General features: G+C 38.1%; 1 protein-coding gene across 2 annotated transcripts in view; it reads left to right on the forward strand.

The window, feature by feature from the left end:
- fibcd1b (fibrinogen C domain containing 1b) overlaps positions 1-15509 on the forward strand; it is a 336567-nt gene that overhangs the window by 307691 nt on the left and 13367 nt on the right. For both annotated transcript variants that reach the window (XM_030149502.1, XM_030149503.1), the window contains one exon: positions 8006-8185. In XM_030149502.1, coding sequence (XP_030005362.1) covers positions 8006-8185 — 180 coding nt within the window. The remainder of the gene's footprint in view (positions 1-8005; positions 8186-15509) is intronic.

Raw genomic sequence — 15509 nt, forward strand, 5'->3', positions numbered from 1 at the left:
CGTGTTTTTCCAACCTTCTACCAGTGAAAATACACTGGAATGTCAGTCAAACCTGTGACTTCCCACCCGTGAACTCGTACTAGATTGATGTACTCCCAGTTCCGAGCTCTGACGTCATGTAGCAATGGCGTCCCCCATAGATGTGGTGTTTATGCAGATTGTTTATTAAAACAAGGTATTGCTCTGACATTACTGATCTGCAAATCTTCTGTATAATCAGCAGCTACTCTAGCGTTAGCTAGTTTTCAGTCCATTGAGTGCAAGAATAAATTCATACCAAATACATGTCCAAATACACAAATGACTTAACATAAAAGGTAGAACAGCTTCTCTTGCCTTATGTGCTGTTTTTCCTCCTCTGTTTCCCTCAAATAACCAAGGAGCAAACACCTTTGGCAACAGAAATGATTGTAAATGACATAACATATGGTCCACCATGCTGGTTTGTTTACGTCTAGCTAACAGAATTCCTTGCGCTCAAGCAGTTTAGTGTGACTTGCCCGGAATGTTACAAAGTCGTGAGTCGTGGTTAGAAGTTGTGACTTACGGGCTCAAAAAACGGCCTGGAACACAGCATTATTATTGTTTAATTCAATGGATCAATGTATCCCCAAAGTTCTGCTTTATGGGGAACTAGAAAAGGGTAAGACGCATGTTGGACGCCCATAGCTGCGCTACAGGGGCAATATGAAAGCTACGTTAAAGAGCCTCAGTTTCCCTGTGGACAACTGGGAGGATGCTGCCTCTGATTGTCCTTAATGGTGCGGACTAATCAAAGATGGCGCCATGTCTGCTGAACAACGCCGCAACACCATGGCTGCCAGTATGCGGTCAAGACGTAAGGAAAGAAAGGCAAATCCCCCTGCCCAGCTGCAAGCCGGACTCATGTGTACTGTGTGCGGCAGATGCTTCAGGGCAAAAATAGGACTAACAAGCCACTCCAGGACCCACAAAAACTGAGGTCATCTTTAAGACTGATGGACGGTCATATTCCCTTAGAGTCCAGAAAGAGAAATTTTACAAAATCTGGAGTCAATGGACTGAGTATGTCAAACCTATAAGACCAGACTTCTCTTAAATTATTGGAAAAGGGTCAGGAAACAGTGTCTTATTGATTTAGACTTTTTTTTTTCTTTTCTCTCTTTTGCCTATGACCTTTAACCTGAACCCTTTTTTATTTCATTATACTGCTACACAGGAATTTTGTCTTTGAAAACCTTCCAATGTGAAAGCTTCCAATGTTCTTGTTGAAAATAGTTCTCACCAATGTTTACCTAAAGGTCTAAAAACATCTGAAAGAGCTACATGGAGAAATACTCAGATGATCTGTGACTGTTCATATGTAAATTTTGTGGTATAAATAAATAAATAAATATGTATGTATGTATGAGGAAGAATGTAACAAATTGTGGCATTGTCATTTGTAAGTGCTCTTTATACATTAAAAAAAAAAGACTGATGGACGAACAGCACATTAAGAACGACTCTAAAAATTTATTACATGAATGTGTTGGCGACACAGTGGTGCAGACCTTCACAGCAAGAAGGTCCTGGGTTCAATTCCAACACCAGTCGATGTGGGTGGGACCTTTCTGTGTGGAGTTTCCATGTTCTCCCCGTGTCCATGTGGGTTCTCTCTGGGTACTCCGGCTTCCTCCCACCATCCAAAGACATGCACTGATAGCTTAATTGGTTAATCTAAATTGAAGAAGTAGTTCCCACCGTATCCTTTGGACAAAATCTAATTATTTTGGGGCGGCCATGGCTCAGGCGGTAGAGCGGGTCGTCCAATAACCGAAGGGTTGGCGGTTCGAATCCCGCTCTGTCCATGTGCTGTTGTGTCCTTGGGCAAGACACTTCACCCTCCTTGCCTCCAGTGCCACTCACACTGGTGTATGAATGCGTATGAATGTTTGGTGGTGGTCAGATTTGGCAGCCATGCTTCTGTCAGTCTGCCCCAGGGCAACTGTGGATACAGATATAGTTTACCACCACCAGAGGGAGAATGTGAGAGCGACTGAATAATGGATCAATAACACTGGTCAACAACAAATTTATTAAGTTTTTTGAGCTGATTTAGGATAATTTTGGTGTGCTGAAACCAAAAATCACATTAATTTTGCTCAATCAGGTCAACTTTCTGAACTATGCTACATATTGGCTTTTTAACATTTTTGCTTACATTTATGGGCATTTTCACATCATATGATACAAAATTCTTTCGTAGTTCTTGCAATAAACGAGTTCTGAAGATTTTACTTTTGCCAATTTATGATTAATGGTTTATTTTAATATTACAGGTGAATGAAATGGCTTCAACTAGAAGATCTTGCAAAAATAAGCCTGACGTATTCTGCTACATCTGCGGTGAATACACCATTGTACCTAACAGGTACAATGGTGAAATGATTTTTTTTCTCTTAAAACCTATTTTGGGTGAGAACTATATAAAAAAAATCAACTGATAAAGTCACAAAAATGTAATCAATTTTGTGAGAAGATCAAATTTTTCAAAATCAAATTAGCAAAAAAAACCTGACCTGATTGAGAAAAACAGATGTCATTTTTGGATTTAGCGGTGCAAAATGGTCCTAATTCAGTTGAAAAAACCTAGACAACTTGCAAGAAACATTTTTTTGTAACCCAGTGTAATGTAAAGCGCTTTGGGTGTCTAGAAAAGCGCTATATAAAATCCAATCCATTATTATTATTATTGTTATTATTATTATTATTATTATTATTATTATTATTATTATTATTATTAGCTTAGCTCCTGTCCACTGTGTTCCTGACATACATTACCTCAAATGACTAAAGTGTCAAAAGTATCGATACTCTGATTTGTGAATCAGAATATCGATATGCGAATTTTCCTGTTTTGTATTATGTTTGTGTCTGAAATAAACTTGACAATCAGAGTATCAGATATATCGATATTTCAGTATCGATCCACACATCACTAAAATCTAGCAGTCATTTTCAATTTAGTGCATGTTATCATTCTGTTAAAACGGCTTCTTCTCCAGCTTCTAGTACAGATGTAAGTGAAATTCTTGTAATGACCCAATAAAACCTACACAACCCAACATTTTAGGTTTCAGAAACCGTTGGAATTTTTCCAACTGCACAAACGGTGACAGAGTTCCAGCCATCCAAACTGTATGTGCGCAGCGTGCGTCAACATTGACACGTCAGGTCTTTAAAGAGTTAAACCAGCATTTGCAGCCAACAAGTTTCTCTGTGCTCTAAATCCAGTCCTCATTCTTAACCACAAAACCTTTGTAGCTTTTCCATCAGTGCAGTCTTTCAGAATTTTTTTTTTTTTTTATTTCTGCCTCCAAATAAACATTGCATCTGTCTAAGGTGCATTTGTAAGCTTAAAGGAAAGCTGTATAGCTAAGTCTTGAGGCTGAGTTCACTTTTGTTTGTCTTCCTGCCTTGGATTTGGAGTTCAAGCGACCCAGGCTGAGTTCCTCCCGCTCCTCGCTGCCTGACACACTACTCCCCTTGTACCTTTGATCATCCCAGGAGAAGAAAACTTGCCCTGGGAAGCACCATCACTCGAACACAGCGGGGGGAAACGTCGAGCAAGAGGGGAGGGGTCGGGGGGGGGGGGTTGGAGGAAGGAGGAAGGAGGGATGGAAACTCCTTTTTTCCTTCCAGCACTCTGTCTTACACACTCTCTAAAGAATTGCAACAATTAAAAGATCATTTTGGTGCATCTAATGAAGTGATGACTAGCCCGAATATGAAACTGTTGAGTCAGGTGGTTGTCTCATTTGTGGAAAGGTCTGATAAGATGCTTTCATTAGTGATGACTTCAAGCAGAAAACCACAATAACTGAATTATCCCTCGCATTTAGGCTACTCTTACCATAATAACATGCTCTGCTTATGCATGTTAATTTTAATTACGGTGCGTTTCTTTGACTCATCTCGGCGTACGGGCTGTAATAAACAGGTGTGCGAAGATTTTATGTGTGCGGAAAGTAACTGGAATTCATTGAGTGATACATTAACAGATAGCAGATGAATCCACACAATAAAACCACCTTAAATTCATTTAACCCCTTAAAGACCCAGTGCTAATTTTGTGTCAGTTCACAAATTAGTTTTTTTCTCTATTTAAGCTTTCTCAATTGATTTATTGACATTCGTTATAATATTATCCTGTGCATTTTGCATTTTTCTGTGTAAATCATATTTTATTATATTTAATTTTCTTACTTAATTAAGATGTTGATGAAAGCTGACAGAAAATTCAAAGGGTATTATATTAAAACAGAGAAAACTGAAGAAAATGTGACTTTTTCTGCAAAAATATCATTAACCCATAAAGACCCCATGCTGCTTTGGTGGCAGTTCTCAAATGAATTTTTCCTCTATATTTAACCATTCTAAAGTGATTTATTACCCTTTACTATAGTATTTTTCAGTGAAAATCAGGTATTTTCTTGTAATGATTTACTGATCATGTAGATGTTCATAAAAGCTCAGATTAAAGTTGAGGGTTATTATATCAGAAACAGAGAGAAACTAGAAGCACTCAGAGAGCGCAGACCTCCGCCAAGGCTGATCAGTGGGCCCCCCCGTGGGCCCCCCCCACCCCCGATCACCACCAAAATTTAATAATTTCTTCCTTATCCCATTTCCAACAAACCCTGAAAATTTCATCCAAATCTGTCCATAACTTTTTGAGTTATGTTGCACACTAACGGACAGACAGACAAACAAACAAACAGACAGACAAACAAACAAACAAACAGACAGACAAACAAACAAACAAACCCTGGCAAAAACATAACCTCCTTGGTGGAGGTAATTTTAAAAAAGCAACTTTTTTTCAGCAAAGATGTCAATAACTTAATGTAAAACCAAGCATCTCCATCCACTGTCATTTATCAAATTCCATTTGTTTTACTGGTGAATTAATGTTGTAGAAGATGACAGTGTTTCCATGGTAACTATGGAGCCTCTGAATATCCAAATGAGTCATATCTGATGACCATGAAAAGATGACAAACTGTATTTCACACCAATTCTTTACATGTACTGTATTGATAGGATTAGTGGATGAACAGGTATTAAACATTTTAGATCAGTAGATGGTTTTGGTCGCCTGTGGATGTTTGGGTCTTTATGGGTTAAAATTCCTATTTCATCAGTGTGTTTTGGATGCAGGATAAAACCCATTTAGAAAAGAATTAATGTGAGCAGGAAAAATTCGATTGAACAAATGCTTCATATTTCATAACCAGGTGGTCACAAATGCTGTTAACCTTGCTGTTGAACTCAAAATATCTTTCGTGAATACATCTCAAAGAAAACTTCGTAGTCTGAGCGTCTTTTCAAAAAGCAGAAGATGGCCTCTGATGTTCTGAAACAGAGAGTGTTTAATCTAGATGTGGTTTTTTTTTTCCGTTTTCTTTTTCAAGGATGAGTAGATAGATCATCTCATTCACGGAGCAAATAACTCTCCGATGACACCGTACACTAGGACTTACATTTCCGTTTTTACAGTTAAAGTAATATTTCAAATATCATTCCGCACTCGCCACTAGATGGTCATGTTTCAATTTCACACTTCACCTCCACTTTTTCCAGGACTCATAAGTCAAGGATGCTATGGAGAACTGAAAGCAATTACTGACAGACAAATTCACAATCCTTAACAGTGGAGACGAGCAAGTTAGCTCTGACTGACGATAAATGGACAAAGATGGGCACAAAATGATTTTCTCCTTGGGATTAACCCTTTATTGGGGGGGCAAGTGATTATTTTTGGTAATTTCCAAAAACATTACATGATAGTGAGAGCAACAGTTATAGTGAGGACAGCGAGTCAACAATCTCAGGTCCAAGGCTAAAGACGTTCATTTTGTCTTCTGTTTATGTAATTATACTTCTCTTTTTTCTTTTGTTCAGACAAGGTATAGTTTTTTAGATGTTACCTGCTTGACAGTTTCGACTGTGACTCCAGTCTTCCTCAGAGGCGTCATTCGAGCCGACCAGCCGATAAATGACAGGTCAGCAGCACGTCAGATGACGCTTCTGAGGAAGACTGGAGTCACAGTCGAAACTGTCAAGCAGGTAACATCTAAAAAACTATACCTTGACTGAACAAAAGAAAAAAGAGAAGTATAATCTCAGGTCAAATGTGGTCTCCAGGGTCTGTAAGGTCCACCTCTGCATGAACAGTGAGTGGACCTGCTTTGTTAGGTAACATGAAGTAATGGTACTAATGTAAGGAATGATGTTCAAAGGGATAATGTGGATGTGGACAGGGGTCTGGATCAGCACTGATGTTCTAATGTTCTAAAATACATGTCCCTCTCACCTTACATGTGTTTTCCTTGTATTTTTTTTTGTGTTGTCAAATGATTAAAATTTTTAATCAGATCAATCACAGGGTTGCTGTGGATTAATTTAGATTTATCACAATTAAATATTATTCATTTTTAATCTATATTAATCGTGTTTCAGTTTGCATGAACAAACTCAAGAAAGAAGGGAATATATTTTCACTTAACATGTTTGTTGCAAGCTAGGTGACGCATTAGCTGAAGTGCTAGCAGAATCCCCGGCTAACGTATGCTTTGAGTTCATGTGGTATTTTAAACTGGAAGTGCTTCAATGAAAAGAAAACTCCTTCCTGCAGAGTGTCTATAATACTATATGTCAGTCGACTGTTCCGTTTTGGGTTTTTTTGTCCTCATATTTCCATGCAGAGGGCCAACTTGCTGTTTAGCGTCTTCCATCTTTATGGGTTGGTTCTGCTGCCAGTCACTACTAGATCAACTGCCCATTTGCACATGTGCAACTCTAACTGTTTGGAAAAACTGCCGCAAATGCTTTGGCAGAGACGTTCAGAGTCAATCTGCTGCAGATGGGATAATTGAGTTTAAATTTTTAATCAGATTAATCATGATGATGGGTTAATCTACGTTAACATTTTCATTTTGACAGCCCTATTTTTTTTATATTTACTTCTTGTACTTTTTTTTATGCCACTTACAGTTAAGGAACCGAATATGGTAACTTCCTTGATTATTTACATTACATTAAAAAAACTTTGAAAAAATTCACAAAAGCAGTAAAGTCTTGTTAGGTCCTCCAATAACACTAAGGTTTAAATTTTGAATTCCAGAGTATTTCTATGAGAGCCCTACAAAGGGTGTTATGGAAATGTTCAACTGATAACCCACACACAAAGAGGAGGAGAGAAAGTTAGAGTTAAAATAAATAAATGCATTTATTGAGACGTCAATCACAGAGAAACTCTGTAAGTGAAGTCTGATTAAACATGAAAAACTAAAGATTATATAGAACCAAATCCAACCCCCTCAAACCATGATGTCATCCCTTACGTACATCATACCACTCCATACTACTCCTTCTCTGCTCCGTGAAGAGGTCATGATGACCTCTTCACCCTAACCTTGCTTGGATCCTATCTGGAGTGCAGGCGCCATCCTCTATCTACACATTCAGACATTTAGGTGTTTGGGTTTTAACTCAAGGCAAGAACTCCGTTCCTGGGTTGGGGGTGTTACAGAGTGGTAAACATCACACATAACAATGACTCAGCATGTACTAACAGTATGAAATATAAAAAGTAAATTTTTCCACCTCAAGGGTTAATAAAAACGTTAATGTGAATCTGAATGAAAAATCTTTGCAGAATATGGTTATTCCTGCTAAACATTGCTAAGCACATACTATACTGTGGAAAAAAAAAACCTCTGCAACCTACAAATAGCAGATAGTGTTCGCGGTAGACAAGCAGCAAAGGAAAAAAAAAAAAAACTAATCCATTTTTGAACGAAACCCTACACACGCAGCTGTAGACTCTAAATGGGACAAAAACCATGTTACATCTTATTTCCAGAAAAGATGGCGTTGAGAGTCTGCTGAAATAGCTTTAAAATTGTTTGCTAAGAAAGGGCGGTAGCACTGAGTAATGGATTGTTTTGGTCTGTGTCTTGCTATTTTTTTCCCCCTGCAGGGCTGAAGCAGATCCATGCTCTGTCCATCCAGGGAAACTATGAGCTACGTATTGACTTGGAGGACTTTGAAAATAGCACCGCATATGCCCAGTATGGTACATTTGGAGTGGGCCTCTTCTCTGTGGACCCTGATGATGATGGATACCCACTGACTGTGGGAGACTATTCTGGAAATGCAGGTATGTGTACTCTCTGAACTACTTAGATGCTGCTTGTGAGATTTGCTGTGCTCATACTGTGCCTAGTATTTGCTATTTTTTACCCATCTTTAACCTATTTGTCTCAGCAGTCGGCGAAGTAGGTAAAACCTCTACCCCATACGCTGCATGTTAAAGCACCGTGACAAGACACTTCCAGTATGATGGGCATGTCCACTTGTTAAACCGAGCAGAGGCAAGATGTACGGAGAGAAGAAGGACCGCTGGTGTCTGAGTCTGAGTTCCCCAAACATCAGATCCAAGCCAGCTACCTGTCACCTTGATTAAATTACTGCCAATTAATTGCACTTCTTGACCTGCAGCGTAAACAAAAAATCTGCTGGTGAAATGAAGAAGCAATTTAAAGAACCTTTGGGGAGCGCCGCTCTGAGAACACGGAGGGAATGGGGACAAATATGAGAGATGAAGCAGGGAGGAAAAGTGTAGAGAAACAGCAAAAGGTGGAAGAAACTAGGATGGAAGGAGGAAGGGAACAGGTGTGAGGGAAGAACAGAGGGGAAGTGGTAACTAAAAATGAGGATAGAGGTATCTAAGGACAGAGGAGGCAGACAAGTAGAGGGGTAAAAAAAAAAAAAAGGACACCAGAGGGGAAGGAAGTCTGTGGGTAACAGTTTTTTGTTTTTTTTTACACAGCCTGCTAAAACGTCCTGTAATGGTCCTCGGGGTCTGTCCTCGGCTTTGGCTGACCTCGAACTGATCTGCCTGTTGGACACCGAATCCAGTCAAATTGAAAACACAGTCACTCTCTCAGGATGCTCTTCCTCTCACCTTAGCTTCCCTCCAGGCACTACGACTATTATTATTAGAATTATCATTATTATTACTATTTTGCTTTTCGGCCGTTGCTTTCTGAACCGCTGACAGGTGCTCATTTGCGATAGCAGCAGCTGGATCTTAATGGGCATCGGAGGAGGCTTCTGGCCCCCAGCCACCAAGGTGACATCAGTGCCTTGCAAATGAGCCTTTAAGTTGTTTCCTCTCTTACATCCTCTGGACATCATCCCATTGTCAACGCTGTTCAGCTATTTCTTCTCTCCTTTTTTTTTTCGCCTCTCCTGCTATCTCTTCTCTTTTGTGTCTAGCAGTGCACAACATGAAAATCAGACATGCCTGTCAGGTCATTTTTCCTATTCACTGGTTACCATGGTAATGCCAAATGGAGAGCAGAGTAGGACAGAGTGAGAGGGTAAGGAGCTGGGTGGCCACATCCTGGGCAATTAAGAGCTGTTTGGTGCCCTGACGAGCTGTTAGCCATCACCTGATGCCTGCTTCATTCTGCTCTCAGCTTTATCCTTCTATCCATTTCTGGTCACAGTGTGAAACCTGCTTTGGGTAGAAGAGAAAAGACAGAGAACGAGGAGGAGACATTTACAGAACATTACGAGCTCTTTGAAGATCCATATAGCTAAAACTTTTGGTCAGTATCTGTGGAGAATGGGCTTTTATTATAATTTCAAGTCTCTTAGAGCTGTTTGCAAAGCAGATATTGATGTTCGGACTTTGCCAAAGAGACATCTTTAAATAACCAGATGCCATTTTTGGCTGAGCAAGTGGCGTGAATCAGCCTGACAGAGCAGACCACATAAAAGGGATCTTAAGTATCTGACTGTAACAGGGCTGTCTCTGCACTGGGACATACTGTCATTTTCATGTTTACAGGTCGGTTCTCTATAGAGCAGGGGTGTCAAACTCATTTTCTTCCGGGGGCCACATTCAGCCCAATTTAATCTGAAGTGGGCCGGACCATTAAAATAATAGCGTGATAGCCGATAAATAATGACAACTCCAAATCGTTTTAGTGCAAAAAAAAAAAAATGACATTCAGTTATGCCAATATTTAAGTTTACAAACTATCCAAACAAAAAGGATGTGAATAACCTGAAAGAAGAAAAAAAAGAAATTTAAGAAATATAAGTACAATCTTATCAATATTCTGCCTCGACTTATCATTTATATTTATATACATGTGCATTACAGATCAGATCTACAAAGGCACAAAACATTTAGTAACAGGCAAAATATTGTTAAAATTACACAGAATTTTCTTTAGACATTTCAGGTTGTTGATATTTGTTCAGGTTATTCACGTTTTATTGTCAAAGGATAATTTGTTAATGTAAACATTTTCATAATTTAATGTTTTTTTGCACTAAATCAAAAAGAAAAAAATCGGTGTCGTCAGTATTTATAGGTTATTATAATATTATTTTTGAGTTTGATGCCCTAACTTGCACTTTGCAAATTCATCCCAGGGGCCGGATTGGAACCTTTGGCGGGCCGGTTTTGGCCCCCGGGCCGCATGTTTGACACCTGTGCTATAGAGGGTATGCACATGACGTCACCGCTAGCGGAAGTCATCGCGGTTAAGCCCACTGAGTGGCAGAAAGAGGGAGATGAGCAGCGTTGGCTTCAATACTATTTAAACCAGGGGTGTCAAACTTATTTTAGTTCAGTTCCACATTCAGCCCAATTTGATCTCAAATGGGCCGGACCAGTAAAATAATAACAGTGAAAAAAGTAAAATTATATTATGATCAGGTTTACATCTACAAAGTTTCCTTAAAAATCTGAACTACTTGAATTGTCTTAAGAAAAACAAGTGTAATTTTAACAATATTATACCTCGGTTTATGTGTTTATCATTTACACATGTGCATTACAATCGCACAAAACATTTAGTAACAGGCAGAATATTGGTAAAAATGCATTTACTTTTCTGTAGACATTTCCATTTGTTCATATTTGTTCAGGTTATTCACATTTTTTGTAAATGTGCGGTTTGGTAATGTAAACATTTTCATGTAATTTTACTTTTTTACACCAAAAAACAAAGAGAAAGTTCAGGGTTGTCATTATTTATAGGTTATTATGATAATATTTTACTGGTTCTGACCCACTTGAAATCTAATTGGACTGTATGTGTCTGGATGTGGAACCTGAATTAAAATGATTTTGACACCATTGATTGTTAATATATTCAGTGTAATTTTTACATTTCACAAATTCATCCCGCGGGCTGGACTGGACCCTTTAGCGGGCTGTTTTGTCCCCCGGGCCACTACTGCTCTACTCCATTCTCCTCCAAGCAACATGGTAGCTCCTCTAACTATGATATTTCAGATGACTTTTCCACAGAGCTACTTAACCTGTCAGTAGAGTTTAGTCTGGTGTTGTTTGTCTGTTTTCGCATTCTGAATACTACTAAATAATAGAATAATGCAGGGGTGTCAAACTCATTTTAGTTCAGTTCCACATTCAGCCCAGTTTGATCTCCAGTGGGCCGGACCAGTAAAATAATAACAGTGAAAAAAGTAAAATTCCATTGTGATCAGGTTTACATCTACATAGTTTCCTTAAAAATCTGAATAACATGAACTACTTGAATAGTCTTAAGAAAAACAAGTGCAATTTTAACAATATTATACCTCAGTTTATCTGTTTATCATTTACACATGTGCATTACAATCGCACAAAACATTTAGAAACAGGCAGAATATTGGTAAAATTGCATTTACTTTTCTGTAGACATTTCCGTTTGTTCGTATTTGTTCAGGTTATTCACATTTTTTGTAAACGTACGGTTTGGTAATGTAAACATTTTCATGTAATTTCACTTTTTTACACCAAAAAACAAAGAAAATTTGGGGTTGTCATTATTTATAGGTTATTATGACAATATTTTACTGGTCTGACCCACTTGAAATCTAATTGGACTGTATATGGAACCTGAATTAAAATGATTTTGACACCATTGATTGTTAATATTTTCATTGTAATTTTTTTGCAGTTTTTCACAAATTCATCCCGTGGGCCAGATTTGGCCCCCGGGCCGCATGTTTAATACCTGTGGTCTAAACTTAAGAACAATATTTTAATAAAAAATGGGGAAGAGCTGTTGTGAGATTAATTGTATGAACAGATTTGAAAAGCAGTCCCAGCTATCATTTTACAGACACCGAAAAGACAAAGAAAAGAGAAGTAGATGGATCCACAAATCCAGGAAACCAAACCTAGATCTGTGGATCCCGTGTCAGCTAACATTAATTTATGCTGTATTTTTTATTTAGTTAGTTAGTTAGTTAGTTAGTTCATGGTTGTGCATTTCATCATTAACATTCAATAATCATCAAGTAAATAAACATGTACACACCCATGCTCGAAAAGGAGCAGGACGAAGAAAATCTTACATTTCCTGCCCCCTTCTAAATAATCATAACCTTAACGATTAGCCATACACAACTAGCTATAAAATCATACTGTATAAAGTCAGACAAACCAACTAAATACATCCAAAGATAGTATCAAATGAATACAAAACCAAGTGCAAAACTACATGTCCAGAAAGTACAAAACAGGTAAATATAAACCTGATGAAATGATGCAAAAACATTTTACCAGTCCAAAGCAAGTAAATAAATGTGTCACAAAATACTAAACAAATACGAAGCCAAATGTAAAACTTATAACTGTTCAAGGCTAAAGACGTTCATTTTGTCTTCTGTTTATGTAAATATAGTTTTTTCTTTTGTTCAGACAAGGAATAGTTTTTAGTTTTTAGATGTTACCTGCTTGACCAGCTGATAAATGACACGTCAGCAACACGTCGGATGACGCTTCTGAGGAAGACTGGAGTCACAGTCGAAACTGTCAAGCAGGTAACATCTAAAAACTAAAAACTATTCCTTGTCTGAACAAAAGAAAAAACTATATTTATAACTGTTCATATAATCTCATTGTTCTTTCTTTATACACTTTTTTTCAGTTGGAATATGTTTTTACAGTCCTTCAACTCATTATAAAGATTTTTGGGTCCAATCAGATCTTAAATGACGTATTGTTTTGGCTAACGTTACTTCTTAGTAAAGCTCTTGGTTTCATGATCAGATCTTTCCTGGTTTTTTTCTTCATTTGTGACTCTGAACCTTGTGCTCCTACATGATTAGTAAACTAACTGAAACTGAGGCTAACCCAGTTTTTCAAATACGGGGGAAGTGGAGAATAAAGCTACGACAGAGTATTAGGACCACATAGGAAAATAAAAACACTTGTCACTACGAGTATAAAGTCATAAAATATTGATATAAAACCTGTAATTTTATGAGAATTAAGTCGAATACAAAAAGAATCACAATGTTATGAGAATAAAGTCGTAGTTATAAAAAAACCCTCATAATTTAACAAAAATGTCATGTGTTTATGAGATTAAAGTCATCATATTCTGACAATAAAGCCATAATATTACAAGAATATTGTCCTAATTTAAAAACAGGTGGGAAGAAAATCATAATTTCCCAGAATAAAGCTGGTCCACAGCAGTAGTATGTGTGTTGTATAAAGTACTGGATCTGAACTAGACTCAGTAAATCTCCTCAGTCCCAGTAGATCCTGCATATATTCACTGGGGTCAGTACACGGTCTGCTGTAAATGCACTTTGGATCAGCTGGTTCTGGGCCCTAGTTTTGGACCCTGGTTGTCAGTCCTGATGAAACCATGTACAGTCTACTCTCGTTATACCGCCAACTTCTGTTCACGGCCAAACTGGCGGTATAGCGAAAATGGCGTTACAACGGGTTGCGTCCATAATGTGCATGTCTTTACTATATGATGTCTATGCTGCCTCCGTTAACCCGTTCTAATTGCGTTTCTAAATAAATCTTGATTCTGTTATGTTGTAAGGGATCATTTACATTTTAAGCATTATTATACCGTGTCGGGAAATGACACCCCATCATCTTGAGGCTTTGGCTTAATCCCACGTCCTCTTCCCGACATCCTGACCTACTGAGTGTTCTGCGATAAATGAACGGTGGCCGTTCCGTAGACCTACTCGTAGCTTGTCGCGATCAGCGTCCGGCGCGTTTGTTTCAGTGCATTGTTAAAATTTATGTGTACTCGATGGCAATCACGCTGGCGGTATAACGGTCGGGAAATCAATGGTATAAGTGTTGTTTGTGCATGGAACTGGGCTGGCGGATGGCGATAGGCGGAAATGGCGGTAGCTAATGGAATAATGCATTGGGGATTTTTGAGCAATGGTTTTGGTCGGCGGTGAGCGAAAATGGCAGTATAACGGCGGGCGGTTTAACGAGAGTAGACTGTATATTTGTTTCAGGTCCAAATAGCACTGATCCCCTCCACCCTGGATCAGGTCAGGATCCTCCATTTCTGTCCACGTCACTGTTCATGGACCACTTGTTCTTTGGTAGCTCTTACAGATCCATGTCCAGTCCAAATGTCCTTCATTTAATTTCATATTTCACATTTTCCCGGTCTGGCTGTGTTTACTGCTATACTCCATCATGTTGGTTTTTGACAGTCTGATTTAGAGGGGCGTGACGTATGTGCATGCCCTCTATATATACAAAAGTAACTACAAGATAAGTGTTTTTGCAAGAATACAGCCAACACATCTGATTCAATCTAAATATGTCTTTTTATTCACCACATAACTAACGGCATCCTTATGAAATCAGTGGAGGTGTGTTATTAAAAAGGGGAAAATAAAAAGGTCACCACAGAACCTTTGATAAATTGGCTACAAAGCCGTCTGACCTCCTTCTTTGGATAATGAGAAGTAGTACTCTGGAAAAGTATGAAGGGTTTTTTTTTTTTTTTTTTTGTTAATCAGTGGCGGTCATGTCTAATTCCTGGTGTCTGATATTAGACTTAGTGACGCAGAAGACACGCAGTAGCTGCTGAACTTTAATCTCCATGCTGATTCTATGTTTAAAGGCTTAGGATTACTCCTCTTAAGTGTGCATAAGTTCAGGTCCATAAGTTTTTGGACAGTGATACAGATTTTTGCTTCTAAACACCACCCACAGTGGAAATGAAACCACCCAGTGAAGATGTGATTAACCCTTTCATGCACGAATTATGAGAAGCTTAATCAAAATTTTTTTCCTGAGTGTTTTTATTCTTCTTAAGGCATGAAAAAAAACAATGCGATTGAAAATTTTCTTCTGAAAAATAAATAAAATTAATAAATAAATAAATAAAAATAATTTTTAAAAAAATAAAAAAAAATACATTAAAAAAAAAATAATAATAATAATAATGGGAAAAAAAATTATGAACCTATTTTTCATGAAGTTGCAAAAATGTCCACTCAGCTGGACACCACACGTTTAATTTTTGACGCACAGAAACATGTATTTACTGATAAATTGTGTGGAAACTATGCAGAGGGCTTGTGATTCTGGGGGTTTATGCTCAGGAGAGGTCTACATAATGTTACCAATTCATGTCAGAAAAGATATGTAGTGTCTTAAAACTTTAATAAAG

Source organism: Sphaeramia orbicularis, chromosome 12, assembly GCF_902148855.1.
Source record: "Sphaeramia orbicularis chromosome 12, fSphaOr1.1, whole genome shotgun sequence".
Lineage (NCBI taxonomy): Eukaryota > Metazoa > Chordata > Actinopteri > Kurtiformes > Apogonidae > Sphaeramia > Sphaeramia orbicularis.